At 47.9% G+C, this 27,881-nt stretch overlaps 2 protein-coding genes across 7 annotated transcripts; one reads left to right on the top strand and one right to left on the bottom strand.

Moving 5' to 3' along the window:
• Nucleotides 1–132: 132 nt before the first annotated feature.
• COPS6 (COP9 signalosome subunit 6) lies at nt 133–9,351 on the bottom strand. Of its 3 annotated transcripts, none has more exons than XM_070043701.1 (10): nt 8,882–9,351; nt 2,400–2,525; nt 2,054–2,185; nt 1,651–1,739; nt 1,493–1,555; nt 1,109–1,156; nt 918–1,032; nt 736–828; nt 538–656; nt 133–398 (listed from the first exon to the last, which is right to left on the bottom strand). In XM_070043701.1, the coding sequence occupies exons 2-10, from the start codon at nt 2,509–2,511 to the stop codon at nt 258–260; spliced, it is 912 nt and encodes a 303-aa protein (XP_069899802.1). In that variant the 5' UTR covers nt 2,512–2,525; nt 8,882–9,351; the 3' UTR covers nt 133–257. The 3 variants fall into 3 exon arrangements, with proteins under 3 accessions (XP_069899802.1, XP_069899801.1, XP_030701806.1); XM_070043700.1 differs by lacking the exon at nt 8,882–9,351 and adding an exon at nt 2,727–2,836; XM_030845946.2 differs by lacking the exon at nt 8,882–9,351 and adding an exon at nt 2,727–2,836 and having other exon boundaries at nt 538–638.
• An 8,118-nt stretch (nt 9,352–17,469) lies between these two features.
• ZNF3 (zinc finger protein 3) lies at nt 17,470–27,266 on the top strand. 4 transcript variants are annotated; one of them, XM_060284830.2, is made up of 6 exons: nt 17,470–17,765; nt 18,909–19,037; nt 21,832–21,918; nt 22,838–22,929; nt 23,220–23,346; nt 25,060–27,266. In XM_060284830.2, the coding sequence occupies exons 3-6, from the start codon at nt 21,864–21,866 to the stop codon at nt 26,127–26,129; spliced, it is 1,344 nt and encodes a 447-aa protein (XP_060140813.1). In that variant the 5' UTR covers nt 17,470–17,765; nt 18,909–19,037; nt 21,832–21,863; the 3' UTR covers nt 26,130–27,266. The 4 variants fall into 4 exon arrangements, with proteins under 4 accessions (XP_060140813.1, XP_060140811.1, XP_030701968.1 ...); XM_060284828.2 differs by having other exon boundaries at nt 17,472–17,765; nt 18,917–19,037; nt 21,782–21,918; XM_030846108.3 differs by having other exon boundaries at nt 17,472–17,765; nt 21,782–21,918.
• The last annotated feature ends 615 nt before the right edge of the window (nt 27,267–27,881 follow it).

The raw sequence follows: 27,881 nt of genomic DNA, 5'->3' as shown, positions 1-27,881 counted from the left end.
AGGCACATACCTCCCTGTGGTAAACACTCAGTGCTGCAGTAACTGAGAAACACTTCTTGGCCATCCACTGAGCCTGTAGGATCAAGGCTTTAAGATCCAAAAGAGCGTGGCACCTAACAGAGAGGACAGAGCCACTAGAAGGGGTGCGGAGGGGCTGCTCCCCTTTTATTAGCAACAGGTTTCTCTGAATGGAGTGTAGCACCCTCTTCTCGACAGCTGTCCGACCCCTGTGCTGCATCCTTTCAAGTACCCTCTCATCAGAAGAAGAGCCCCCGCATCCGCCTGCCAATGCCTTGTCGGTCATAGAGGACATTGAACTTGTTCACAAACTGGTTCATGGTGTTGCACGTCTTGGTGATGGTGCCAAGGTAGGCCATGAGCCCCACGTCATTGCATTGCTGCGAGGGAACAGAAAGAGCCAGTTCCCCAGGGGCTCTGGGTCCCCCGCTGCATGCCCAGGGAACAGCCAGGTCCCAGGTCCTGCGTGCAGAAATGACGGTGCGAGCCCCACCTCCCTGTCCTGGGCTTTACACTCACATCGTAGAAGTCTGTCTTGAACTTGTCTGTGCTGAGCACTGGGAGGCAGTGACACAGAGCATAGGCCTCACGCAGGATCTCATGGTTAAAGGGGACCTCGCCTAAAGGCACAACAGAGGCTGCGTTAACGTGGATGCTGTCGCTTCCCCAGGAGGGAGAGGAAAAGGGGTTCAAGTGCCGGGGAGACACCTGTCCTACCTGCTTCGGAGGCCTTGACGTACTCCAAGATGAGCTTGACGCGGCTGTGCAGCATCTTGATGGCACTGTGCTGTGCGATCAGGTGTTCAGCCACTGCAGGGGGACAGGGACAGGCCAAGGTGGAGAAGGAGTGGGGCCACACCTTCCACCCCCACTTAGGAAGCCCCTCCAGCCTCCCCTACCAGTGGAGTTCTCTCCACTGCCTGTTGCTGTCATTCGTGCCACGTGGTCCACACCAATGCGTTCAGCTTCCTCTGTGGCCAGAGTGTAGGTCAGCTCAGCAAACAGCATTGTGGCCTACAGGGCACACACAGTCAAAAGGAGGAAATGCCAGGAGCAGAATCTGAGGGTTGAAGGGCAGGGCATTACCTACCTCTCCATTGATTATATCTATGACAGACTCAAAAACGCTGACGGGAAGCTGTAAAGAAGAGATGGGAGAATAGCTCTTACTGACATCAAACACACCTGAACCTATATGTTAAGTGCCAAAAACTTGGGCTTGGCCCTTTCACATTACATTTTCTCATCTAATCTTCCAAAGGACCTAGTGAAGTAGGAATTACCCCATTTTACACACGGGGAAAATGCACTTTAGAGGTTAAGTGACTAACCCAAAGTCTCACAGCTGGTAAACTGCAAAAGAGATTCAATTCAATAAAAATGTCATACAGTTAAAGATAGCAGGATGAGAATGAAAGATGGCCATAGTGATGGACAAGCAGGACAAAGTGGGCACGGGGTCAGTTTTACTCACATCTGTGTGCTTGGTCATAGGGTTCAACTTAAGAAACAGAGGACTCTCAATTATCTCGCACACCTGGAAGAGGGGGAGAATACACACAAGTGTCAGGGCCCATCTTCCCCTCATCCTCTAGTCTCTGCCCCAGCATGCACAAGTGTGAGTGTGTATACCTGCTTATGGACGTGGATGTCGGAGGGGTCAGGCGGCCCCCCTGTGGTATACCAACCGAGGAACTCCAGCTCCTTGAATACCTGTTTAACTGGAGAGGAAGGGGCCAGAATATTTCTTGAAACCATCCTTCCTTAATTTGAAATTCCTGGTGTATTTTTACCAGCTTCTCCCCTTCCCATGTTGGTTCTATTTAGAATAATTAATCTCCTCAGTCTTCTCACTTTCTTTGCAGGGAATAACTGAATGTGTCCTTTTTCTAAGGTCTCTTCAGCTACTCTAGCTTCACTTTTCCTCCGTTCTCGTCCTATCCTGTTTACTTTTTTCCCCGACCCTCTCCATCTTCCCCACTCTGCTTTTTTTCCCCACTCCCACTCCTCTCCCCCACGTCTATTCCCCTCTCACACTGCTCCTCCTTGGTGTAATAATATTCCTTGTCAATGATAATCTTCTCTTCCACGGTGTGGGACAGCAGCTCAAAGGAGTTCATCACCTCGATATTTCGGCCCTCCTGCTTCCCGATCAGAGCCCCAATCACTGGATGAGAGAAGGACACATAAGAGGTGAGGGTAAGGAAACCCCAAACTTCCCTAATCATTATAGCTTGAGGGTCTGAGGTCAGTGTGAACCAAATATTAGGGAAACGGTGATCTGCGGAGGAGGAACTGGCTTCAGTAAAGGAAGGGGAAAGACCACCATTTGGGGGAGGTGACCAAGGAGAGGAGGCTGGAGAATTACGCCGAACACTCACCCTGCATAGGCCGCCCCTCCTGCGAGCGCATGCGAATCCAATGATCTGAGATGTTGAGAATGACGAGGGGATGAAGAGCGACTGAAACGCTGCCAGTCACTCCGGAGGCCATCACGCTGGGCACGACTAAGGGAGGAGGAAGAGGGGGTGAGAGTCCTCCCGGGAGACGGGAGTGAGAGACGGCAGAGTCGGGCCATACATCCCTCCCGCAAGTTAACCCAGGGAGCTCGCTTTTGACCCGCCCTCCCGACTTCTCCCGGGAGTCCAGGACGGCCTTGACGCGCCCCCAAGGAAGTCTCCAGAAGCCGCTCCCGCGCGGCCCATTACCTGCTGCATCCACCTCCATCCCGCTGCTCCCTCCGGTCCCGTTCGCCGTAGGGGCCGCCGCCGCCGCCGCCGCCGCCATTTCCCCCGCGCCCGCCAGCGTCGGCCCCGCCCCCTCCCTCCCTCTCTCCTCCCCCTCCCTCCCCTCCTCCCCTCCCTCCCGGCTTCCGTAGGCAGAGGCGCATGCGCAGTGTCGCCGTGGCGCGCGCACGCCCCGAAACCTGGGGCGCGCCGGCTGTATTTACCTAGTCTCGGTGGGGTGGCACAGGCGGCCCTGGGGTGGGGAGAGCCGGCAGGTTTTCGTAGCCCCTCTAGCCTTCAGCTGACCTTGAACAAATTACCTAACCCCACCCTGCTCGTCCTCGTCAGTAAAAGTGGGATCAGACTACCTAGTTCCTAAGGCTGTTGCAGAATGAATGAAACGTCCCGTTGCTGCCTTCAGAATAAAACCCAAACCTCTAACCATGGCCTGCCATGCCCTGCAAGATCCGGCCACTGCCTGCCGGTGGCCCTGGCCTCTGCTTTTCTGCTTCTCGGTCCCCGTGCTTCAGCCACACTGGCCCTCACGTCTGTTCCTTTCACACCCCTCACTCACCCCCACCTAAGGGCCTTCTGTCGCCTTCATCACTGTAACCCCTGTGACCAAAACTGTACCTGAAACATGGGCACCTAAATGATTTTTGAGTGAATGCTTTGGCGGTGGAGCCTGGTCTTGAGAGGCTCCATCCACACGTCCTATCTTTCCTCCTTCTGTATTACCTAGGGCACTAGGAACACCCCCTAGTGTTTTCTAACCTCTTCCAACCTCCCTCTACCCTCCATCTCCATCATTCTTTCCAAACTCACCTCTGGCAAACCGGGCCTACTCCAGCCCTCTCCCCAACCCTGCACCCAAGCAAGTTGTGTACACTGCGTTTACTCCATCTTGTTGCCCCTACAATTTCGCTGGCTCTTTTAGTGTGTGCCTACACTGAACCCAAAGTGTTAGCACTTGGAGAGCAGGTAGAGACCTGTATCTTGACTCTATGGAGGCTACTCATGCCCAGAACCAGCAGGTCCCAGGAGATGTTTTCTGGTGATAATGGTGCCTTCTGTGAATTAAGCAATCTTTCCTAAATGGAGCCTGAGTGAAGGGAAGTTAAAGGGCAAGCAGCCCTCAAAGGAAGGGGCCTGAGAAATCCTGCAGGGAGAGACGTCTTCTGGCCAAAGGGAAGTTAAGAGTTTCTCTCGTTTTAATCCCCAACGAGTGAAAAACCTCCCCGTCAACTGAGAGGGTTATGGGAAAACCTCACTTCTCTATATATGCCTCACTTCTCTTAGGAAAAGTGAGGTCAGAAACATGTATCTCTTAAATAATAGGCAGCTTCTGAGGACTGTAATGCTTCTCAGCTAGATTGAAGACTCAAAAAAAAAAAATTATTCTGGTGTTGAAATTGCTAGTTTGCATTGCTGTTTCAATCATTAGAGAATTCCTTTGTCTTTTTGTTGTTTCAAATGCTTTTGAAACATTGTTCAGGTAACTATACAACACATAAAACAGTTGTTATTGTGAAATTTAAAGATGACTTGGAAATTGAATCAGTTGTTTATACATGCTTTGGAAGTAAGCTCAACTGGGCATTTCTTTAAAGTGCATTGTATTTTAAAAAACTACCATCAGGGACTTCCCTGGTGGCGCAGTGGTTAAGAATCCACCTGCGAATGCAGGGGACACGGATTTGATCCCTGATCCAGGAAGATCCCACATGCCGCGGAGCAACTAAGCCCCTGCACCACAACTACTGAGCTGGTGCGCCTCGAGAGCCCGTGCTCTGCAACAAGCGAAGCCACCGCCATGAGAAGCCTGCGCACCACGACGAAGAGTAGCCCCAACTAGAGAAAGCCCGCGCGCAGCAACGAAGACCCAACACAGCCAAAACTATAAATTAAAAAAAAAAACACAAAAAACTACCATCAAAACCTCAGGTTGAAATGATGGTGTTAAAGCAGCTATCCCACTGTTCTTTTTTTCCCTTCCAACAAAACTAAACATACTGTATCACTTTGTTGTTTTGTTAACTTTTCCTTCCACAGACAGAGTGGAGGTGACTGGGCTGGTGGGGAATAGAGCAGAGGGTCTGCTCAGAGAGCCTGCAAAGAAGGCACATATGTGAAAGCTGCTAAGAGAGTACACCTTTATTTTTTAATTTTTTTTGCCACACTAAGCAGCTTGTGGGATCTTAGTTCCCTGACTAGGGATTGAACCCGGGCCCCCGGCAGTGAACGCGCAGAGTCCTAACCACTCGACCACCAGGGAATTCCCGAGAGTACATCTTAAAAGTTCTCATCACAAGAAAAAGTAACTATGGATGGTGGTGGATGTCACATCCCAGTAACTATGGCTTCTCCTTTTCTCCAATTATCCCCTATTTCCAGACCTTTTGTTCAGAAGGGTCAGGTGTGAGTGACGAGGCATTTTTACAAAATTTACAAAGACCCATTACTCTGGCCACCGTGGCACATGTATTTGTTTCCCATCGTTGCTGATATAAATTACCACAGACTTCGTGGCTTAAAACATCACACATTTATTGTCTTACAGTTCTGGGGGTCAGAGGTCTGAAATAGTTTCCACTGATCTGAAACCAAAGTGTCTGCAGGGCCACATTCCTTCTAGGGGAGAATCCCTTTTGATGTCTTTTCCAGTTTCTAGAACTGCATTCCTTACATTTCTTAGTTCATGGCTTCTTCCTCGTCTTCAAATCCAGTATTTTAGCAGCGTCTTCAAATCTCTCTCTTTGTCCTTCTATTCCCATTATCGTATTGCCCTCTGTTGTAAAATCTGTCTCTACCTCCCTCTTATAAGGACACTTGGGATTACATTTAGTGCCCACTGGGATAATCCAGGATAATCTCCCTATCTGAAGATTCTTAACTTAATCATATCTGCAAAATCCCCTTCACAGGTTCCAAGGATTAGGACCCAGAAATCTTGGGGCCACTGTCTAGCCTGCCACAGCAAGTGTGAGCCACTATAGGGGAGCTGGAGAGAGCAGTGTCCTCAGTCACATGATCTAGAACCACATCAATCCAACAAGAGAATCCTGATGGCTGGGCCAGAATTAAGCTGGAATTCTCTAGGCTCCCTTTTGGCTGGGCTGTACTCAAGAGAGTCTACCAGCCAGGCTGGCCTAGGGTAGCTATTAGGGGAAAGAAAAGAAATGCCATACCAACAAGTGGTCAGGGCAGACTCTTGGATTTTCAAAATAAGTCTAGAAAGCCCCCCATCCCTTTCATCCTGATCATTACCCAAGAGATGGCCAACCAAGAAGGGACAGCCACATTCAGTGACCAGGCTGCCTTACTACAGTGTGTGGACCAGAAGGAAGTGAGGGTAGTAGAGCTGACTTGAAAGAGGTCATTCCAGTGCGTGGTACCCAGATGCTGTGGGTGGTAGGGAGTGTGGAATGTCCATCCAACACCTTGACTATTGGCCCCCGGTGAGTGGCTTTTGTAACAGAAGGTGCATCAATATCAGACTGTAGAGGATCTGCAAAGCCTAAAACATAACACAGTTTCAAGGGCTATAATGATGTGGCCTGAGTCAGCCGACTGGCCTGGAACAGGGACACCAGCATCAAGAGAGCCCATAGCAGGTGTTAAAGGTTCGATGGAGTCAGTTTACCAGGAACAGGAGGGAGCTTCTGGGCGGTGCAGGCTTGATCAACAGCCAGGGAGTCTTAGAGACCAGGTGCCCACTCTGGGCATCCACATGAATGACCCATCTGTCAGATAGGACCAAGGTGTGATTCCATAGTTTACCGCCCCAAGGGTGTGTCTTTAATTCTCCATATCTGTCCTCTTCCAAGTGAACCAAGCAGCCAGGCCATTGGCTAGTAGCCCAAGTCAGTAAAATGTAACAAGGTTCATCAAGGGGAGTGCTGGCCAGACTCAGGATGAGAATGGCCTTGACTTCTGCCCATCGTGACATCCACTTTCGGTTTTACGTAGCTGGCCATGAGGCTGGATGGCAGTGGCCACCCAACGCACCCATCAGGTTTCACCTTGGCTAAGTCATCAGTGGACCAAGGCCGGGCATTTAAGGGAACCTGTGACACATGAGGGCCCCAGAATCAGGACCTTGTTTCAGGTGGTTTCTCCCAAGGTAAGTAGCTGCCACTTTTTCATGTAAAATCCCTCAAGGGCCAGGCTGACTGCGCTTTTAAATATACCATTTCTATTTGACTTAGCGAGGCCTCTTAGGCTCTTCCCATCTTGTTAACTGTCAGGTTCGACTTGACTCATCCGAAAATGGGGTATCAAGCTGGAGAGCTACAAAGCCTCCTGGGTCTGGAGTTCTTCAGTGGCAGAGGTACCTTGTGGCTGTGTCAGCAGGTGGCGCTGTTGCAGCGAGAGGGGCCTCTCTGAGAGCACAGGCAGCAATCCCGTTTTTAAGAAAAGCTGTGATTTCCCTTTCTTGCTTCACAGTCTTTATTGTTTCTGTTGGACCATCGGAGGTGGAAGGAAGGAGGGTTGAGGCGTGATCTCCGTGTTCCACTGTCATCCTCTACATACAGCAGTCCCTGAATGGGAAAATTCCCTCTAACACTTAAGGGACTGGAAAAGTGCAAGCATATAAGCCATCAATTCCTGCTACGTATACAGGTGCAGAAGCATCAGTTGAATTCAGACACCTCTTCCCCTATAGGAACAAGGACCAAGAAATCTAACACATTTGCCAGGGACAACAATAACCACCAGCAGGAGACCCCACTAATCCTCCAGCTGAGCTGCAGGGCAGCGGGGAAAGCTAACCTGCAGGGCATGGTGGAGGCGGCAGAGGGGAAACTGAACCCTCAGGCTTCTCCTTCTTGGGCCTCGCACTCCAGGGTCAGCACCCACGATTCACTGCTGTCCCTTCCCTTGCATGGAGGGTTGGTACCTCCTGGCCTCCTGTAAATGCCCCAGCCCAGGTGGCCCCTTTCTTTCTGCACCCATGCATGTTGTTGCATTTCACCCTGCAGTCCTTAGGACCTTGCCCACCCCTGTGCTGAGCACCCTGACCTGACTACCAGGAGCCAGGTACTGCGGCTGGGTTGTGAGCCCAGCCCAGCAGATACTCAGGCCACTGGCTTAGGCAGCAATGGCATAAGCCAGTGGCCTGAAAGGTGACCTGTCCGGACACCCTTGCCTTGCACAGAGGGGTGATGACCCACAAGGCCACCATGACTGCCCCCTCCAAACCCACATTGATGAAAACAAGTGGCCTTGTTATTGGGCTGGGGCTGCACAGGCCCCCTGGGTCACTTGTGGCAGCCCCCCATGTGGCGGGAAGAGAGGACCAGCTGGCCAGTTTCAGTTCATAGAATCCTATGGTTCCGGCCTCGAGTACGCTCCTGGAACACACAACAGGCTAGTCAGCTGTGGGCAGGCCACATCTCCTGGGCACTTCCTACCCCCCACCCCCCGGAACGCCACACACACACACACACACACACACACACACACACACCCCACTGAGCTCTTTATCCAGGAAGATAAGCCAAGAGAGGATACACATTCACCCTTCATGCAGGCCTGGAGGTGGCCGGAAGAGTTTAATCTAGAAATAAAGCAGCATTAATTTTCTAATTGATTAAGGCTCTGTGGGGGTAGCTAAGATAAATTTGCCCACATGTCTCTCCCGTGGGAGTTACAATCCAGAAAAAGAGAGTGACTAGTATTCAAATGTTGCAGGGAACTAGAAGACTCTGAGTGGATCCCAACGCAGTGAAGGTCAAAAAATTATCATCTCTTCTAGTCCTCTGGGTCCCTCGTTCTGGGCGTTTTAATCCTTTGCCAAGCGCTCTTGGTTTTACCTCTGTGAAATCTCCCATATACCAACCTCCTACTCCCCGTTTGCGACGACGCCACCCTAAAACCACGCAGCCTGCTGGCCATCCAAGTGCCGAGGAGTCTCTGATCACCTGTAACTCGTCCCAGGCACCCAGGCTGGGCACCTGGTCGGAAGCCCCTTTTTCCTCAACCCTGACCCCTCCACTCTCACCCTGCCTCCTGCTTACCAGGAAATACAGCTTCTTTGGTACAACTTACGTCGACTTCCTGATCTCTAACAATCCTAGCGGGTATATACATCTCTCTCCATCTCCTCACCTGTAGTTTCAGAGGATGAATCTTACCTGGAGTTTCATCGGAACATCTTGCGGGAGCCAGTCACGACTCGAGGGCTACAGGCAGGCCTTACTGGAACAAGCAGCGGCCGTGGAGATAAACGGAAGGGCCGCAGTCAAGTGTGGCGGCCCCTGGGAGATGACCTGCCGGGCGCGGGTGCAGGACACCCGCCCTCCACCCACGGGAAGCAGACAGACTCTGGGCTCCAGCCCAGCCATAGCCGTTCATAGCATGTGCCATCCAGGGAATCTGGCTACTTATCCAAAATTGAAAACTTCATTTGCAAAAAACCCATATGAATTTTTGCCACCGCTGAAAATAACTGACAATTGAGCTGACCTCCCAACAGAGGCCTTCCTGTCCTGTGGCCACCAATGGGACTCACTCCTGGATGTAAAAGCACATTATCTCCCTTCCTCTGGCCTCAGAGAAGCCTTCAGTACGGACAAGAAACGGTGGCTGAGACGCCTAACTAATCCTGGGGTCCTGTGCGCATGCGCATGAGTAAGCGGAGTGGGCTCGTAGAGAGGAGAATGGAATCGACCCACAGAGGAGGAAGCTGGGTCAGATCGCTTAGGGAGCGCCTGCTTCCCTTAAAGTTCCTTGAGTTCCCAATTCTGAAAAGGATCCTGCCTTCGGATTCTGCGTGCTGTCCGGGGCCCTTCATCACCCTCCTTCCCCTTCTTTGCACGAGTTACCCTGGAGAGGCTAAATTACACGCGCGATGAAGCACCGGATTGCAGCGCTAACACCTCCCTGAGGCCAGGAACTTCCAGTTACTGAGCAGGAAACGCTTACAGCTGGATGCCCCAGAGCCGCTGTTGCCCTGGGCTGTGCGGTGTAAAGTGGTGATCCAACGGGATTAGCACAGCAGTTCTGACCAAAAGACAGGATTAAGGGGGCTCTCTTATTCCAGGGATGTGAAGAAAAAATGCCATCCCCGTACAGAATCTTAGGACACTGGATGTAAAGGTGAAAGAGAACTATAGAATCATGCATCTGTTTCCAATAACCACTAAAAACTAACTAGAATGCCCCTCTAATTCAGTTTGGGGTCCAGGTGGATCCCCTAAGAATGCTCACACGCACAGAGCTGGAATAGAAGGACATCCAGATGTCCTGTCTGTCCCTCTCCAGAGCTTCAAGCCTGCTCCCTTCCACTGTCCCGGATGCCCGAGTACTTAGACCCTGTATTTTTTTTTTTTTTAAAGAAGCAGCATTTTATTTTTATTTTTAATTTAATTTAATTTTTTTTTCTTTTTGGCCAAGCCACCGGGGCATGCAGGATCTTAGTTCCCTGAGGGATCGAACCTGTGCCCCCTGCAATGGAAGTGTGGAGTCCTAACCACTGGACCACCAGGTAATTCCCTAGACACCTGTCTTGAGTCCTCTTGGGTCCTATATTGAGATGTTGGACAGGAGGGGCCAGGTGATGGGAAGAAACTGGCCTGGTGATGGTGGTTCCTGAGCACAAGGGTGGAGTGGAAGTCCTTGCTCCCAGGCTGGCCTTGGGGCCTGGCACAGGGTCTTACCCTGAGGGCAGCAGCTTTTGCAGGCCAGCTCTTTCCACAGTGTGTCACTGGATGAAGGCAGCTCTCAGACAAATAGGCTAAAACCTTTTTTCTACATCCTGGGAGCCAGGTTGCCCTGGAGCAGAAAAGATGGGGCAGCTTCCTTGTCAATTGTCCCTCAGGGATGGGACTGCAGCTTGAGCTCAGTCAGCTGAGGAACTTGATTGAATCTCTCTCAAAGGAGACAAACTACATGAGAAACAACGCTATTCCCAAAGCCACGTTTGGAGTGTGGTCATGGAATCTGGTACTCGGCTCCAGCTGCTACTTCCAGAGCCAAGGTGCCCTTCCCCAGCCTCACCAGTTCTCTGAAGGAAGGCAGCCATCCTAACTAATCTCAGGGAGAGACCTTTTCACCCTAACCCAGTGGTTCTCAGCTGGGGGCGATTCTGTCCTTCAGAGGTTTGGTTTCATAGTTCTATGTTTCATGAGTCCTTATCATATGGGCAATTATACTGTAATTATTCTGTAAAATAAATATTTACATAAAAATACTGAATTACTATAATGTACACCTGAAACTCATATAATATTGTAACTCTACTTCAATTTTTTTTTAAGTGTGAAAAATAATATTTACACAAAAAATGATGTTATATCTGGGATTTGCTTCAAAATAATCAGGAGGAGGACGAGTGGGACTGCAGATGAAACAAGATTGGTACCTACTGATAACTGATCGACTTACCATAATTCTCTGCAAAAAAATTGTATATAAACTGAAATTTAATTAAAGTTTTCCGTGAATATAAGGCTTTAAGTATTTTAAAAAATTTCTCCTGGATTGGGTTATCATGATAAGTAGGACTTTACAATTGATCAAAATAGAAATGTACAATAGGGACTTCCCTGGCGGTCCAGTAGTTAAGAATCCACCTTGCAATGCAGACGACTTGGGTTCTATCCCTGGTTGGGGAACTAAGATCCCACATGCCACAGAGCAACTAAGCCCTTGCGCCCTACAGCCCGAGTGCCACAACTACTGAGCCCCCTTGCTCTGGAGCCTACGCACCTGCTGCAACTAATGACCCTGTGTGTCACAACTAGAGAGAAGCCCGTGCACCGCAACAAAAGATCCTGTATGCCGCAACTAAGACCCGATGCAGCCAAAACTTAAATATTAAAAAAAAAAAGAAATGTATAACAAATCTGATCTATGAGTAACAAAAAGTTATTTTTATTAGAATTTATCTCAGTGAGATGGAGGGAACTGTCTTGTTTTTCTCAATAGATGGGCATTACTTATTACTGGAATGAAATATTATGTCTATTACTACTTTGGGGTTTTTTTTTTTAATAGATCTTTATTTGGGTATAACTGCTTCACAATACTGTGTTAGTTTTTGTTCTACACCAAAGTGAATCAGCCATATGCATACATATGTCCCCATATCCCCTCCCTCTTGAGCCTCCCTCCCATCCTCCCTATCCCACCCTCTAGGTCATCGCAAAGTACGGAGCTGATCGCCCTGCTACTTTTGGTTTTTAATTAATTAATTAATTTAGGCCGTGCCCCGCACAGCTTGTGGGATCTTAGTTCCCCGACCAGGGATGGAACCTGGGCCCCAGCAGTGAAACCGCCGAGTCCTAACCACTGGACCGCCAGGGAATTCCCTACTTAAGTGAGATGAATGGTGAAAGGAATATAGTTATAACAATGTCAATTTTATCTGCCAAAATCATATTGTGATCTATCACCAGCGATGGCCTTGGCCTCCTCTCATTTTTTTTGGAGGGAAATAATAGGAAATCACTTGAATCACAAAGGACTTATTCACCTACTTGATATTGGCAGCAAGGTTCCCAATGAATCCTTTTGTTTGGTACCCCAGAAGTTTTGGGGTACCAAGAAAAAGAATAAAATACCTAAGAATAAACCTACCTAAGGAGGCAAAAGACTTGTATTCAGAAAACTATAAAACATTGATGAAAGAAATCAAAGATGACATAAACGGATGGAGAAATACACCATGTTCTTGGATTGGAAGAATCAATATTGTGAAAATGACTATACTACCCAAAGCAATCTACAGATTCAATGCAATCCCTATCAAACTACCAATGGCATTCTTCACAGAATTAGAACAAAATATTTAACAATTTGTATAGAAACACAAAAGACCCCAAATAGCCAAAGCAATCCTGAGAAAGAAAAACAGAGCTGGGGGACTCAGGCTCCCCGACTTCAAACTATACTACAAAGCTACAGTAATCAAGACAGTATGGTACTGGCACAAAAACAGAAATATAGACCAATGGTACAAGATAGAAAGCCCAGAGGTAAACCCACACACATATGGTCACCTAATTTATGACAAAGGCAAGAACATACAATGGAGAAAAGACAGCCTCTTCAATAACTGGTGCTGGGAAAACTGGACAGCTATATGTAAAAGAATGAAATTAGAACACTACCTAACACCATACACAAAAAATAAATTCCAAATGAATTAAAGACCTAAATGTAAGGCCAGACACTATAAAACTCTTAGAGGAAAACATAGGAAAAATGCTCTTTGACATAAACCACAGCAAGATCTTTTTTGACCCACCTCCTAGAGTAATGAAAATAAAAACAAACAAATGGGACCTAATGAAACTTAAAAGCTTTTGCACAGCAAAGGAAACCATAAACAAGATGAAAAGACAACCCTCAGAATGGGAGAAAATATTTGCCAATGAAGCAAAGGACAAAGGATTAATCTCCAAAATATACAGACAGCTCATGGAACTCAATATCAAAAAAACAAACAACCCAATTAAAAAATGGGTGGAAGACCTAAATAGACATTTCACCAAGGAAGACATACAGATGGCCAAGAGGCATATGAAAAGATGCTCAACATCACTAGTTATTAGAGAAATGCAAATCAAAACTACAGTGAGGTATCACCTCACACCGGTCAGAATGGCCATCATCAAAAATCTACAAACAATATATGCTGGAGAGGGTGTGGAGAAAAGGGAACCCTTTCGCACTGTTGGTGGGAATGTAAATTGATACAGCCACTATGGAGAACAGTATGGAGGTTCCTTAAAAAACTAAAAATAGAACTACCGTATGAACCAGCAATCCCCCTACTGGGCATATACCCTGAGAAAACCATAATTCAAAAGCACACATGTACCCCAATGTTCATTGCAGCACTATTTACAATAGCCAGGACATGGAAGCAACCTAAATGTCCAAGTACAAATGAATGGATAAAGAAGATGTGGTACATATATACAATGGAATATTACTCAGCCATAAAAAGGAACGAAATTGGGTCATTTGTAGAGATGTGGATGGACTTAGAGTCTGCCATACAGAGTGAAGTAAGCCAGAAAAAGAAAAACAAGTATCACATATTAACGCATATATATGGAATCTAGAAAAATGGTACAGGTGAACCTATGTGTAGGGCAGGAATACAGACGCAGACGTAGAGAATGGGTGTGTGGACACAGTGGGGGAAGGAGAGGGTGGGATAAATTGGGAGATTAGGATTGACATATATACACTACCATGTGTAAAATAGCTAGTGGGAAACTGCTGTATAGCACAGGGGGCTCAGCTTGGTGCTCTGTGACCACCTAGATGGGTGGGATGGGTGGGGGGGTAGGAGGGAGGGGATGTAGGTATACATATAGCTGATTCACTTCATTGTACAGCAGAAACTAACTCAACATTGTAAAGCAATTTTATTCCAATAATAAAATATATATATACTGGCCGCAAGATTCCCAAAGAATCCTTTTGTTTGGTACCCCAGAAGTTTTGACACCCTGAGGGCAATGCACCATTGCAAGATTTGGGGGCGAGAAGCCTATCTTCTGCCAGGTGGGGAAGGTGACCGAGAAAGAGGGTGCTCTGGCCACTGGGATGCTTTCCAGGAGAGCAGTTTTAAACGTGAACAGATAGAAAATGAGGATCTGGGGCAAACATGGCACTGAAAGCTGTGGGAACTGTGCAGGGCCGAGGTCTGCAGCCTGTGCACCGTCTCTGTCGCCGTGGCACACTGGCCCGGCTCTGCTGTCGGGTCGTAAATTCACAAACATGAATGGGTAACAACAGAAAACGATGTGGGAACCGAGGGAATCAGGAATTTTGCACAGGAAGCTTTGGGAGATGTTGTTTACTGTAGTCTGCCTGAAGTTGGGACAAAATTGAACAAACGAGGAATTTGGTGCTTTGGAAAGTGTGAAAGCTGCTAGAGAACTCCACTCTCCTCTATCAGGAGATGTAACAGAAATGAATAAAGCTCTAGCAGAAAATCCAGGACTTGTCAACAAATCTTGTTATGAAGATGGTTGGCTGATCAAGATGACATTCAGTAACCCTTCAGAACTAGATGACCTAATGAGTGAAGAAGCATATGAGAAATACATGAAATCTATTGAGGAGTGAAAATGGAACCCCTAAATAAGCTAGTTTGAAACAACTTAAAAAAAAAAAAGAAAGAAGGATCTGGGAATTGATTCTTTCAGAACTGGCTGTGTCCTCACACTCTTTGGGAAGATTTGTGTGTTCTCCACCCTCCCCCTTCCCTATGCCCCCTCCCCCAGGTCCTCATATCCTTGTCTGAAAACGGCTACAGTCTGACATGAGACCCACATACAGCCACCAGTACCCTTCCTTCTATGGACCTCTGATAAGGCTTATTGTTTTTAAAATGAAATCAATACTTTTACTGCTTCATCAAGGACATTCTTAAATGAAACTGGATTTTAAAAAAAACTATGAATGCATGGCAATGAAGAATATAATAGTTCAGTTTTGTGCCATTACCTGAAATTTATGCTTAGGCATTAGCAGTTTCACCCACCATTACTTTTGTAGCATCACTGCAAAGTCAACACAGTGAAAAAGACAAAAAAATCTATCTTATGAAAACAGTTTTGACCTCCCAGACCACCTGGTCGCAGGGACCCACACAGGTCCACAGAACATACTTTGAAAACTGCTCAAAATTAGATACTTCAAAGATAAGATAATGTTACAAATAATATCATACCGGAAGATTCGAGGTTTTAGATGAAACAGATAAATTCATAGAAGAAATTAACCTACCAAATCTGATTCAAGAGGAAATAGAGATATGAACAATTCTAAGCCAAATTCTAGGCTTCAGAGATAAATTCTTGTGTAAGTCTCTTCTGCGATACAGGACAAGATAGATACAATTTTGTTCTAATCTGTTTGCAAAGCCACAGTTGCAGCTTACTTTAGGACAAATGGACTGTTTCATCACTTTAATATTTATTTATTCATTTGGCTGTGCTGGGTCTTAGTTGTGGCATGTGGGATCTAGTTCCCTGACCAGGGATGGAACTCGGGCCCCCTGCATTGGGAGGGCAGAGCCTTAGCCACCGGACCACCAGGGAAGTCCCATGGCATCACTTCTTAATGGTCATTTCGTTGGCCCCAGGTGATAGGAAGGGGCAGGGCGGGGGCGAGTGGGGGCCCCGGGCTCCAGCCAGGTCAGGAACACACTACTCAGAGCCCATCAAGCCTCAGTGGCTGTGCTTACCAAGGCTTACATTTTTTACTCTATTTTCTTTCCTTGCTTTTAGATTAAAGCTATATGGAAGTTTAAGTGTTTTCTTCCCCACCTTGATGGACTGCCTTGGGTATCCCCTCCGTGACTCATGGCACTTCTAGGTCCACAGACTCAAGAAAAGCATTAATAGCAGGGCTTTTGAGAACTTGCTGGGAATTAAACCAGGCGGCTGCAAACTGACTTCTAGGCCCCAGAGTAATAGAGTTGATCGGATTGACGGTGCTGGGAATCTAAGAGCTGTTTCCTGAAGACTGTCATTAGGTGAACGTTTACAAAACATACAATCCCACTTTGAGGAGCATCACTCTGCTCCACCCTTCCCTCCTCTCCTTGCCACTGCCTCCTCCTACATCTCTGTTCTTGTCCTGGAGAGAGGAGTGGAAGAATAAGGTATTGAGAAGAGGAAAAGAAAAAAATGCCTTTGTGAGGGGGGGAACTGAGACTACTGAATGGCTTGGCTATTCCAAGTATGTGCTCAGATTCTCACTGGGGTCTGGAAGGACTGGAGATGGGTCATACACCTGCACCTCTCAGGCCACCCTCAAGTTTTGTTACCTGTGAATTGTTCTCATACCTCGGGAACTTTGCCCTGGCTGCTGCCTGTGCAGATAACACTCTCTCTTCCCCTCACCAGCCTGTATGACTGCTGGAAAGTCTTCTCACCTCTGGACAGGATCCTGCTCTTCATCACCTTTTCTTAGCACTTACCGTATTTTCTTGGAATTGATTAGATTACTGTCCTTAGAGTGAAGTCCCAGGAGAGTAAGGTCTGTTACGTTGCAGAGCTGAATGGGTGCACTATAAATATTGGAGGCAGTAAAAATTGAGATCAACTGCGAGGCAGGACCATAAGGGAAATCAGGAGATCACAAGAGTTCATTTTGTATATCATCTGAAAGACTTGATTCTCTCACTACCAGGATTCCTCCTGTGAGGGCATAAAAGTGAGTGAAACTGAGCGAGCCACGTAGCCTCGCTCCTCATTCCCCCAAGCATTTCACGTGTTTCACACCTTCTTCACAGTGATGGGGCTTCACCAGTTTTCTACGATCTGGATGGATCTACATCGGTAACTTCCCCAAGTCTTTTCTACTTGCTTGCCTTGTACAGGTTTTGTGCTCATGTGAACTCTCTGATGGGCCGGAATGTTTTCTTCAGATTTTAGTAATTTAAAGGAGGCATTTTTACATGAAACAAACACAAAACTTGGTTTGTTTGGAAGCATAAACTTGGTTTATTTGGAAACTTCAAGTAAGGGTGAATGTTCTATATTGAATCCTTCCAGCGTCCTCCTGTTTGCTGCGTGTCGTCTTGGGACTCAGATCCCTCGGACACGGTGAGCAAGGCTCGGCCTTCGGCGGCCCCGCGGAAGACCACGTGGGAGCGCAGCCAGGTCCCACTCAGCCCCCTGCGCCCCGCCTTCCGCGCCCCGGCCAAGCATGCGCCCTGAGGACCAGGTGCGCGGCGCCCCACCCGGCCTGGCCAGCAGGAGTCGCAGCTGGCGGTGCGGCAGGCCTGGAATGGCGCGTCGGTGCTGGGGCCCTGCGCCCAATCAGCAAACCACCGAGAGGCGAAGACCTTCCATTTTCCTAGAAGGAACAAGTGGATGTTGGGGGACCGGGGGAGGTGGTGGTGGTGGTGGTGAATAGGACCGACCCGGAAGCGAAACGGAGGGAACTTCCGTTCTTTGTTCTGTCCCCGGTGTGTGGGTCTGTGACAGGGTCCGACGGGGCCTGGTCGGTGTCCGGCCCCCCAAATCTCCCGTCCCTGCCCCCAGGGTGAGTCCGGCCGCCCCCGGGGCTCGCGGTGGGACGGAGGCAGTGGTCGCCGGGGAAGGGGTGGTGTCCGTGCCGCTGCGGCCCGCGGGGTCCCCAGGCCCTCCCGGAGCAGGGTGCCGGGAGGCTCTGGTCCTGACTCCGCTTCCCCAGGGACCCCGCCCCCCAGCGGGCCCTGCGTCGCGGGAGGAAAGGGGCTGCGGTTATGGTTCTGTGACAGCGCCCAACTCGAGTACTTTAAAGTTCTGGTACGGCTGGATAGGCGTTCCTCTCTTTAAAACAGCTGATGACAACGACCCTAACTTGGTCTTTCCTCGAGACGCTTTCATTTGATGTTAACACAGTTAACAGTTATCCGCGCCCGCGGCACGAGAGAGGGTCGATTTTTTACTGGGCTGGGTCTGAGGACCAGAGAATGAGTTCAACGAAGTGTGCGCAGTTAAAACTCTTCAGATTCCAGAAATAATCCCCTTGGCGCCCAGTAAATCGAGTCTTTTTCATAGAGTGGTACAACTGTGTCCCATTTCCAGTTGTAATAGATCCCTGACTTGATTCGCTTTTCAAGTGGGACTGAACACCGACCGGTGTTTCCATTCTGAAGGGCATGTGTAAACTCCAGGAGAGGATAAGCAGGATGCTGAACCTGAAGTCTGTGGGATAATTAGAGGAACTGAAGGTATTTACCCCCAAGAAGAGAAGTTTGTGGAGTGGGCATCATTTGGTTTCAGGTGTTTGGTGGAGAATTTTGTGGAAGGAGAAGATTCTATCATTGAAGGTCCATAGGGCACTAAGCCTCTGAGAGGTGAAGGTCCAAGGGGCAGGTTTTTAGTTTACCATCCGAAGACCTCTCTAATGGCTAAGCTGTGCAGCAATGGGACAGACTCCCTGCTGAAGCAGCTGAGAGTGTCTAGCAAGTTAGCTGCCAGAACCTTAGGAACTTGAGAAGGTGTTTCTTGCCCTGGGTGGGAGGTTGACCTGGAGAACCTTGACTTCTGTTTCAGCTCTAAGGGTTCAACACAAATACCAGTTGTGGTCTTAATCAGTATTTATTAGCGTATGTCCCCTCTCTTTTCCTCTTATCTCTAAATATCTAGATTAGAAGTGAAGTTTACATAAACATTTAAAATGCCTTTTTTTTTTCCTTAGTCCTACAGCATTGGCATCAACTAAAGTCAGAATTCCCAAGAACTTGAACAGAGGCTGCCAAGTTCCCAGTAACTGCTACTCTGGCCGTTTAGAGACCAACTCCAGAGAAGGAAGGAAAGAATCCAGGAGGTAAAGCTTTCCATGACTTGTTCTCACTGCCAGGTCATCTTTCCCAGTCCCCAGGTGCACTCCAGAGAGTGGGGTTGGCGGTGGAGCAGGGGAAGGGCCCTGCCAGGACCTGAAGCTCTGGGGCACAATGGAGGTTTTTCTTTCTATGAGAAACATTGTTTACTGATCCAGACACCGGGGACTTGTTCTCAACAATATCCGTTTGAGTTCCAGCTTTGGTTAACCCAGCTGGGAGGAGGGAGTGTTGCTTTCTTCTCCGGAGTCAGAGCCTCTTACTTTCCCTTCTTTTCTAAAGGAGAGTTTAGACTGCGAGCGGATTTGTTGGGGGTGCCTGCTTATAACCAATCCTGGAGATTGTAAAGTTCGTTGACAGAAAAAGATGGCTGGCTCTGAGAAAGGGTTGAAGGGCCCCAGCCAAGAGGGTGATGGTGGCAAGAGGGTGTGTCACCTTGATTGTCAGTGGGTCTGGCTTATGCCTGATTCATTGCTTTTCACTGTGTAATGGCACTGGTGATGGGCCTTCTACATCCCCTTGCTGCCCAAAGACTAGAGTTCTCTGAACTCTGGGTGACTTGGGGCCCCTCCCCTTTTTATGCCTTAATGTGAATACAATAGTCTGTAATGATGAAGCAAATACCTTCTGCATTGCTGATTTTCTAACTCCTTCCAGTAGTGCTTTGCACTGTTAATTGGCACTCAGCAAATGTTTGTTACACGAGCAAATGAACAAAGAGGGAGGCAGACAAAATCCAGGGGTTGTCCCTGTCCTTGCCTCAGTGTAAAGGTGTGCTAGCAGCTGCGGCACCCATTCTCCATCTGCGGGCTCCTGCCACAGCGTTCAGTTGTGAAAAACAAACTTGTCCTTGAGACCCAAACCTTAGTCTAGGTACTAATGTTACATCTTATTCCCTGGAGCCACAGAGAACAGCAGCTGGGGAGTGGGGACCTTAGTAGGGACAAAAATGGAGTAATAAGTCTTATGCTTTTTAAAAAGCATTGGTTCTTGCTTCAGGGACTTACATTCTGATCCAAGGAAATCTCTTATGAGAGAAGGGAGATAAAAAAGAAGGTTGGCTGCTACCTTCTTGGGGAGAGGAAACACAGCAACTGGGACTAGTCTCTCAGAACCTGGCGAATATATACACCCACCCCTGTGATGAGACGACACAAGGACCACAAAAAGGGACTAAATCCTTCAATAACATCCCACCTTTGACTGAGACTGGAAGCAGAAAACTTATCTTTTTTGTTTGTTTGTTTTTTTGGCCGCACCACACAGCTTGTGGGGTATCAGTTCCCTGACCAAGCATTGAACCCAGGCCACAGCAGTGAAACCGTCGAATCCTAACCACTAGATTGCCAGGGAGTTCCTGAATTTATCTTAATTTAATAGATCTGAGCTATTTGCCCTGGTTCTGTGGGACAGGTATTGTTTCCTCAGGGTTTTTAAATTAAGACAGAACTTATGGAAACTCCCCCATGGTCTCTCTTATTTGGGTGCTTTTTCATGGCCCCTCTTCCTCTAAGGATAGCATCTACATTTAATATAACAGCTAGAAACTTACCACAGTAAATTTCTTTTTCTTCTACTAATTCTAACATTTATGAGGGTTTTTAAAAAAAATCTGTATAGGGCTTCCCTGGTGGCGCAGTGGTTAAGAACCCGCCTGCCAATTCAGGGGACACGGGTTCGAGCCCTGGTCCGGGAAGATCCCACATGCTGTGGAGCAACTAAGCCCGTGCGCCACAACTACTGAGCCTGCGCTCTAGGGTCTGCGAGCCACAACTGCTGAGCCCGCGCACCACAACTACTGAAGCCCGTGCGCCTACAGCCCATGCTCCGCAATAAGAGAAGCCGCCGCAATGAGAAGCCCGTACACCGCAATGAAGAGTAGCCCCTGTGCGCTCAACTAGAGAAAAGCCCGCGTGCAGCAACAAAGACCCAGTGCAGCCAAAAATAAAATAAAAAATCTGTATACATTAGCATTATCCATTATTCCAAGTATTCTTAAAAGTTGATATGATAACTTACATTTTGCAGTCTGTGTGTAACACTCTTTTTCACTTTAATATTTTTCATTTGTGTAGTTGCTTCATATTTCATTCTGCTAATGGCATCATTTGGCACCCATGTTCCCCATTTTTTGTTGTGAGAAATATCACTCAGTGTTGGGGGGGAGCCTAAAGTGGGATGTGGCCCAGGAACTTTGGCCTTTGACCTAAAAGACTAATCCCAGTTGCTACATTTCCTCTTTGCTGTTCTGGTACTAACTGAAATGCTAGTTCCCCTGTCTGTATTCAAGAGGGTTTTTAAAAATTATCTTTGGGACTTGCTTGGTGGCGCAGTGGTTAGGAATCCGCCTGCCAATGCAGGGGACATGGGTTCGAGCCCTGGTCCAGGAAGATCCCACATGCTGCAGAGCAACTAAGCCCGTGGACCACAACTACTGAGCCTGCGCTCTAGAGCCCGCTGAGCCACAACTACTGAGCCCACGTGCTGCAACTACTGAGCCCGTGTGCTGCAACTACTTAAGCCCGCACACCTAGAGCCCGTGCTCCACAATAAGAGAAGCCACCTCAATGAGAAGCCCGCACACATCAACAAAGAGTAGCCCCGCTTGCCACAACCAGAGAAAGCCCACGCGCAGCAACGAAGACCCAATGCAGCCAAAACTAAATAAAATTTAAAATATGTATATATATATATATAATTATCTTTGAACCTTGAACTTTTCCTTCTACAGTGCTTCCTCATTCTCATTCAAAACCTGCTTCTTGCTGACTCTGCAAATAGGAGACCAGAGATCCGAGCTTCAAGCCCGACCCATGGAAACTCAGGCTGATCGAGTATCTCAGGAACCTCAGGCCCTGCTTGAGAGTGGTAAGGAATCAGGGTTCCCTCGTCTTTTTATTCAGCCATTCAGCAATCACCTGTTGAAATCCCTCATTCACCAAGTGCTGGGCTAACTTCTGGAATCCAGACTGGATAGGACATAGTCCTTGCCTTTCACTAGCTCCCCGCCTAGTGGGGAAAGGCGGAATGAAGCCATTAGTTAAGTATAGCTTGGAACTTCCTTGGTGGCGCAGTGGATAAGACTCCATGCTCCCAATGCAGGGGGCCCGGGTCGATCCTTGGTCAGGGAACTAGAGTCTGCATGCCACAGCTAAGAAGTCCGCATGCCACAACTAAAGATCCCGCATGCCGCAACAAAGACCTGGCGGAGCCAAAATAAATAATTAAAAAAAAAGAATTACAGGAAAAGATGTACGATCAAGCACAGATAACAGGAAACATTTGTAGTGTGTAGATTTGATCTGGGGATAGAGAAAAAGAGAACAGTTGTGGGCATTGTGTCTTCAGTCAGGGCTGAGATGAAGCCCGTTTTCCTCTGGTCAAGAATTTTGTCCAGGAGTTTGAGATGTGGAGAATGATGGAAGGGACATGAACAGGATAGCTGTGTTCTGGCCAGGCTTGGGAGGATGGACGAGAATACACGAATCACTAACAGTAGTTCTGGGCAGATGTCATGGAGAGTAGAGTGACTGGAAAGAAAGAAAAGGACCTGGGGCAGACCAGAGAGCCTGGGTCACCAGGGCTTTGGGCGTCTTTCCTCAGGCAGGAAGGCCCATGCTGAGCGTGCTGGCCGTAAGTGTAAGCACCTCCTGTAGCTGCAGAAGGAGTGAACTTAGAAATGTAAGAGGGGGTGGGTCCTTGGTTGTCCCAGGACCTGTGAGTTCTCTGTAGGTCGAGAGGCTCGAGTGCAGATCGACTGACTCATGGACCCTTTAATTGTCCTCAGCTCTTCCTTCCTCAAAAGTTCCTGCATTTTCCGACAAGGACAGTCTGGGGGATGAGATGTTGGCAGCTGCACTGCTAAAGGCCAAGGCCCAGGTACGCTGTGCTTTTCTTTATCCTTCTTTCCCTTCCCATTTTGCAGAAGTTTTTTGTGTAGCAACATCCCATTCAGTGCCCTGAACCTACAATTCCCTCTGTCAGGACTGTGGGCGTTTCCTGCTACACAGTGGAACTTCGCTTTATCTCAGACTCTCTTCTCTTCTCCTCCACTCTGACCTCCTCTCCCACTTCCCAATATGCGTTATTCAGCCCCATCCCGATTAGCTTTTGGCTCTGCCAGTCCCATCCTGCAGCCTGAAATTGCACGGGAGAACATGTTGTTTCAGGAGTTGGTGACCTTTGAGGACGTGGCTGTGTATTTCATCCGGAAGGAGTGGAAGCGTTTGGAGCCTGCTCAGAGGGACCTCTATAGGGATGTGATGCTGGAGAATTACGGGAACGTGTTCTCCCTGGGTAAGGAGTGATGCTTCCTCAGTAAAACTCCCTTGGCATTTCTCTGCCTCCTTGTTTGCTAGTAATAGTTGAGTCACTGAAAATCATTAGCTAAGGACTGACTGAGTCTCAGAAAATTCTAACAATAGTAGCAACTCCCATTTGTACAGTAATTTGCAGTTCATAAAGAGTGTTCATAGATACTCTCTCATTTAATCCTCACAGTGATGCAGCTGTTGAGGTCGCTGGAATTAGCCTCATTTATAGGCGAGGAAAGAGAGCGCAGAGATCTTATGCTTTGCATACGGTCATATTGCTAGTGACTGGCAGGACTTGAGCCCTGGCCTTTTCATTCTATACTTCTTTTTAAATCTGGCACTTTTTTCCATGTTATTCTTAGGACTTAACATTAACATATAACCCAGAGATTTTCCCAAAAGATTACATATTGGGATCCCTAAACATGTGAAGTACTGCTCAGTGCCCAAGTGAACATTCTGGAACTCTGTCTAGCTCCTCCCCTTCTCTGTCGGACTTCCTTTAGGGATCTGTTGATTTGTGGATGGACCTAGTGTAACTGCTGCTCTTGTAGAAATTTCAACTTGCGTTAGGGAGCAGTTAGCTTCTTAACCTGTTGTCTGTGGACTCTTCATTCCTTTACCCTCGCCTGCTTTCAGTGAGGACATTCTCGTGGGCAAGACCAGGGGGTCTTCCTGACTCCCATTTGAGAACTCCCCATGCATTTCCTCTCTGTCCCCTGCAGATCCTGGGTCTGGGATTGAGCTCTGGGGCCATTTGGTATGAACAGGATAAACCTTGTCCCATGTCTTTCCCTGTGAGCAGGATTCCCATTTCTGAATTTTGACATGATCTCTGGGCTGCAGTGAGAGGAAGAGCCGAGGGTCCTGGGTTTGAAGGGCACTGAGCAGAGAGGTCCTGAGAGGTACCTGTTCAGGTGAGGGAGATAACAGCTCTTTCTGTCCCTAACACTCACTGCCCTGCCTTCACTCTTACAATGTTGACAGACTAAAAATGCTAACAGCCTGGACCCTTTACCCTTGTCCTCTGTGCCTGAAGTTCCCTTCGAAACCCCAGAGGAGTGAAAATAGCGAAGGCAAACCTGGAAACTGTTGACATAGCCTCACATCGTAGCACAGCTTTCTAGGCCTGGGGCCCAGAGATGGACTGACCTCTGTCTCAGGCCTGTTTCCATGGACTTGGCATATAGGTGCCACGACTACAGACCCGAGTGTCCTTTTCTCCTGGGGCTACAGGGCTTCACCCTTGTCGCTTTGTATTCATCACCTTCCCACTTTTCTTCACACCGTCTGTGGTTAGTTTCTTGTACCTGCTCCCCACTTCATCCTCTAACTGTTCTGCAGTCACCATCTCCCAGGTTATCTTCAGTCTCTGACCTCTAGGACTTTGTCACTTCATTAAACCGTATGTCCTGTCTCTTCTGTTTTTGGTTCCCTGCCTCTGCCTGATCCAACTTTCTCTACACTTCCACCTCCACCTCTTTTCTCGATTTTCCTTCCTGCCTTTCTCCTTCCCTGTTTCCTTGGCCCGGTTCTCTTATTCTGCCTTAGCTACGTACAGCCTGGGTAGGCCTCTTTGCACACAGATAAGAGTCATGTGCTTTTAGCCTGTGAACATTATGTGATTATACTGTCTCTGGTTTTGATTCTTCTTCCCACAAAGAACAAGTGACATTTGTGTTTTGCATTGTGCCAGATGGTGAGACCAGAACTGAACATGATCCAGAAATTTCTGAAGATACAGGATCACACGGGGTGCTATTGGGAAGATTCCAAAAGGATATTTCTCAGGGTCTTAAGTTTGAAGAAGCCTATGAACAAGAAGTCAGTCTGAAGAGGCAGCTGGGAAGCTCCTCTGGAGAGAGACTGAATAGGAAGATACAGGATTTTGGTCAAGTGACAGTTGAGGAAAAGCGAACCCCCGTGGGAGGGAGAAGTGAGAAATACAGCGATCTGGGGAACAGCTTCACTGTGAGTTCCAACCTTATTTCCCAGCAGAGACTTCCTGTGGGGGACAGACCCCATAAGTGTGATGAATGTAGCAAGAGCTTTAATCGAACTTCAGACCTTATTCAGCATCAGAGAATCCACACCGGGGAGAAACCCTATGAATGTAGTGAGTGTGGGAAGGCCTTCAGCCAGAGCTCACATCTTATTCAGCATCAGAGGATCCACACTGGGGAGAAACCTTATGAATGTAACGACTGTGGGAAGACCTTCAGTTGCAGCTCTGCTCTTATTCTCCACCGGAGGATCCACACTGGAGAGAAACCCTATGAATGTAATGAGTGTGGGAAAACCTTTAGCTGGAGCTCCACCCTCACTCACCACCAGAGAATCCACACTGGAGAGAAACCCTATGCTTGTAACGAGTGTGGGAAGGCCTTCAGCAGGAGCTCCACCCTTATTCATCACCAGAGAATCCACACTGGAGAGAAGCCCTATGAATGTAACGAGTGTGGGAAGGCCTTCAGCCAGAGCTCACACCTCTATCAGCACCAGAGGATCCACACTGGAGAGAAGCCCTATGAATGTATGGAATGTGGAGGGAAGTTTACCTATAGCTCAGGCCTTATTCAGCATCAAAGAATCCACACAGGGGAGAATCCCTATGAATGTAGTGAGTGTGGGAAAGCCTTTAGGTACAGCTCAGCTCTTGTTCGCCACCAGAGAATTCACACTGGAGAGAAGCCTTTGAATGTAATGGGAGTGAGCAAAAGTTCTCTCCGAGTTACTGCTGAATTAAATATCAGAGAGTCTACGTGAAAGAGAGCCACACGCCTGTTTTCCTCACTTCCTCTAAGTTTCAAGAGCTCCTGCCTTACTATATAAGTATGAACAATTTGGGACGTGTCCCTTCCGACTCCATCCTTTCGCCTTAGAGAATGGGGCATATTGGGCAAATCATCCTGGCACAGTGGTTAGCAACCTAGTCAGTTTTCCCAGGAATGACACCAGCCTTGAAAAATTAGGGTGCAAGCAGCAGATTAAGTGCTGGGAGTAGAGGGAAGCTCTGGGACCAGTCTCCTTCCATTTGGGAAGGGAGTTTGCACTAGACCATTTTCTCATACCATTTCCAAGGTGGGGATGGAAGCACAATAGGAATAAAATTCCAAGGATTCCTCTAATTGGAATCAGCGTAGACAGCACAGAAGAAAGTGGAAAGAATGTTCTTGGTCATGTTTTTGCTAGAAAGGGGAAATGGAGGCTGTATTTCAAAGCCACTGCTTCTAATCCAGCTTTAAATTTGGATAAGGAATGTGCTATTTTGACTTCATTAATTATGGGAATCTGGTGCTGAGGGATTTGTTATTTTGTTGGGCATGGGGGAAGATTCCAAGAGAGGCTTTCTATAGTGACTGTATATCCTTCAGGGCTCTTAGAGCAGCAAGACCAAGTTTCCAAGAGCAGTCTGACGATATGGGTGGAGAACTCACTCTTCCCTTTTGTGACAGTGAGTCTTAACATGAGGGAAAGGATCAAAAGCATTTAGCACTGGCCTCTGTCTCGTTCCCTCCCCTCTCCTCTCCCTTTTCCTCCTGCCACTCCTGTGATGGAAAGTGATTTAATCTAAACCCCTAACAACTAAGGACACTTTTAGGATCTCGCTCAGCCAGCTTGCCCTGCCCTCTTATACCGATGACCTCTGACATCTGGCCCCAGCAGCCCGACCTCTCCCGACCCCACCTCTGACTTCAACAGCCAAGTGTGAATGCAGAGAGCACAGCCCAGAGGAGGAAGCTCGGGTCTGAGCCTGGCATCAGGGCTCCTTGCTGGCTTAGGATGGAGCTCTCCGAGTTTTCCCAGCGGAAGGGATGACCTTTCATTATATTTTCCAAATCCTGCTCATCCTGTAGCATAAATCAAATGCACTATTAAACAGAATAGTTTTTCAGAAGGACAGATGGAGTGTGTTTTTGTGCAGGGGCCAAATTTATTTCGGTTTAAACAAGAAACATTAGTGACTGTAAATGGAATCTTTACAGACAGCTATTTGTCTTCTAGTCTCAAACCTGTGACCTCTCTCCCTTGACTCTGTCCTTTTCTCTACACACTGCCACAGACTATCTCATTTACACAGCCGCTTACACATTCGTACCCACCTTTAGGATTTCATGTGCTGCATGGCATTCTGTGTTGCACGATACTTAACACCAGCAACCAAAACTAGAAAGGTGTTTCTGAGTATGGGGTTCTTGACAAGAGCATACTTGGATGTTGGGTAACAGTAGGCATATTGAGGGAATTCCCTAGTGGCCCAGTGGTTGGGACTCGGTGCTCTTATTGCCAGGGCCCTGGGTTCCATCCCTGGTCGGGGAGCTAAGATCCCACAAGCGGCATGGCTTGGCCAAAAATCGCCCCCCCCCAAAAAAAAAAAAAAACCCAATAGGCATGTTGAGATTTCTTGGTTTCGCTCTTGGTAGAAGGCTACAGTCATGGAGAAGGCTGAGATGAAAGTCTGATGGAAAAGACGAGGAAATGTCTGGAATTCTGACCTCTGAAAAATTTTGGATCATA

Source organism: Globicephala melas, chromosome 15 (genome assembly GCF_963455315.2).
Source record: "Globicephala melas chromosome 15, mGloMel1.2, whole genome shotgun sequence".
Taxonomy (NCBI): Eukaryota; Metazoa; Chordata; class Mammalia; order Artiodactyla; family Delphinidae; genus Globicephala; species Globicephala melas.
The sequence above is the reverse complement of the archived record's forward strand: the minus strand, read 5'-3'. Positions and strand labels throughout refer to the sequence as shown.

Excerpts from the sequence above, each read along its gene's own strand:
- COPS6 (XM_070043700.1), bottom strand. The coding sequence starts at position 2,805 with ATGGCGGCGGCGGCGGCGGCGGCGGCCCCTACGGCGAACGGGACCGGA. Across the intron at positions 1,033-1,108 it reads TAGATATAATCAATGGAGAG|GCCACAATGCTGTTTGCTGA; the intron begins GTAGGTAATGCC and ends TGTGCCCTGTAG. Across the intron at positions 657-735 it reads CGTCAAGGCCTCCGAAGCAG|CCTCTGTTGTGCCTTTAGGC; the intron begins GTAGGACAGGTG and ends ACGTTAACGCAG.
- ZNF3 (XM_060284830.2), top strand. The coding sequence starts at position 21,864 with ATGGAAACTCAGGCTGATCGAGTATCTCAGGAACCTCAGGCCCTGCTT. Across the intron at positions 21,919-22,837 it reads TCAGGCCCTGCTTGAGAGTG|CTCTTCCTTCCTCAAAAGTT; the intron begins GTAAGGAATCAG and ends AATTGTCCTCAG. Across the intron at positions 22,930-23,219 it reads TGCTAAAGGCCAAGGCCCAG|GAGTTGGTGACCTTTGAGGA; the intron begins GTACGCTGTGCT and ends ATGTTGTTTCAG.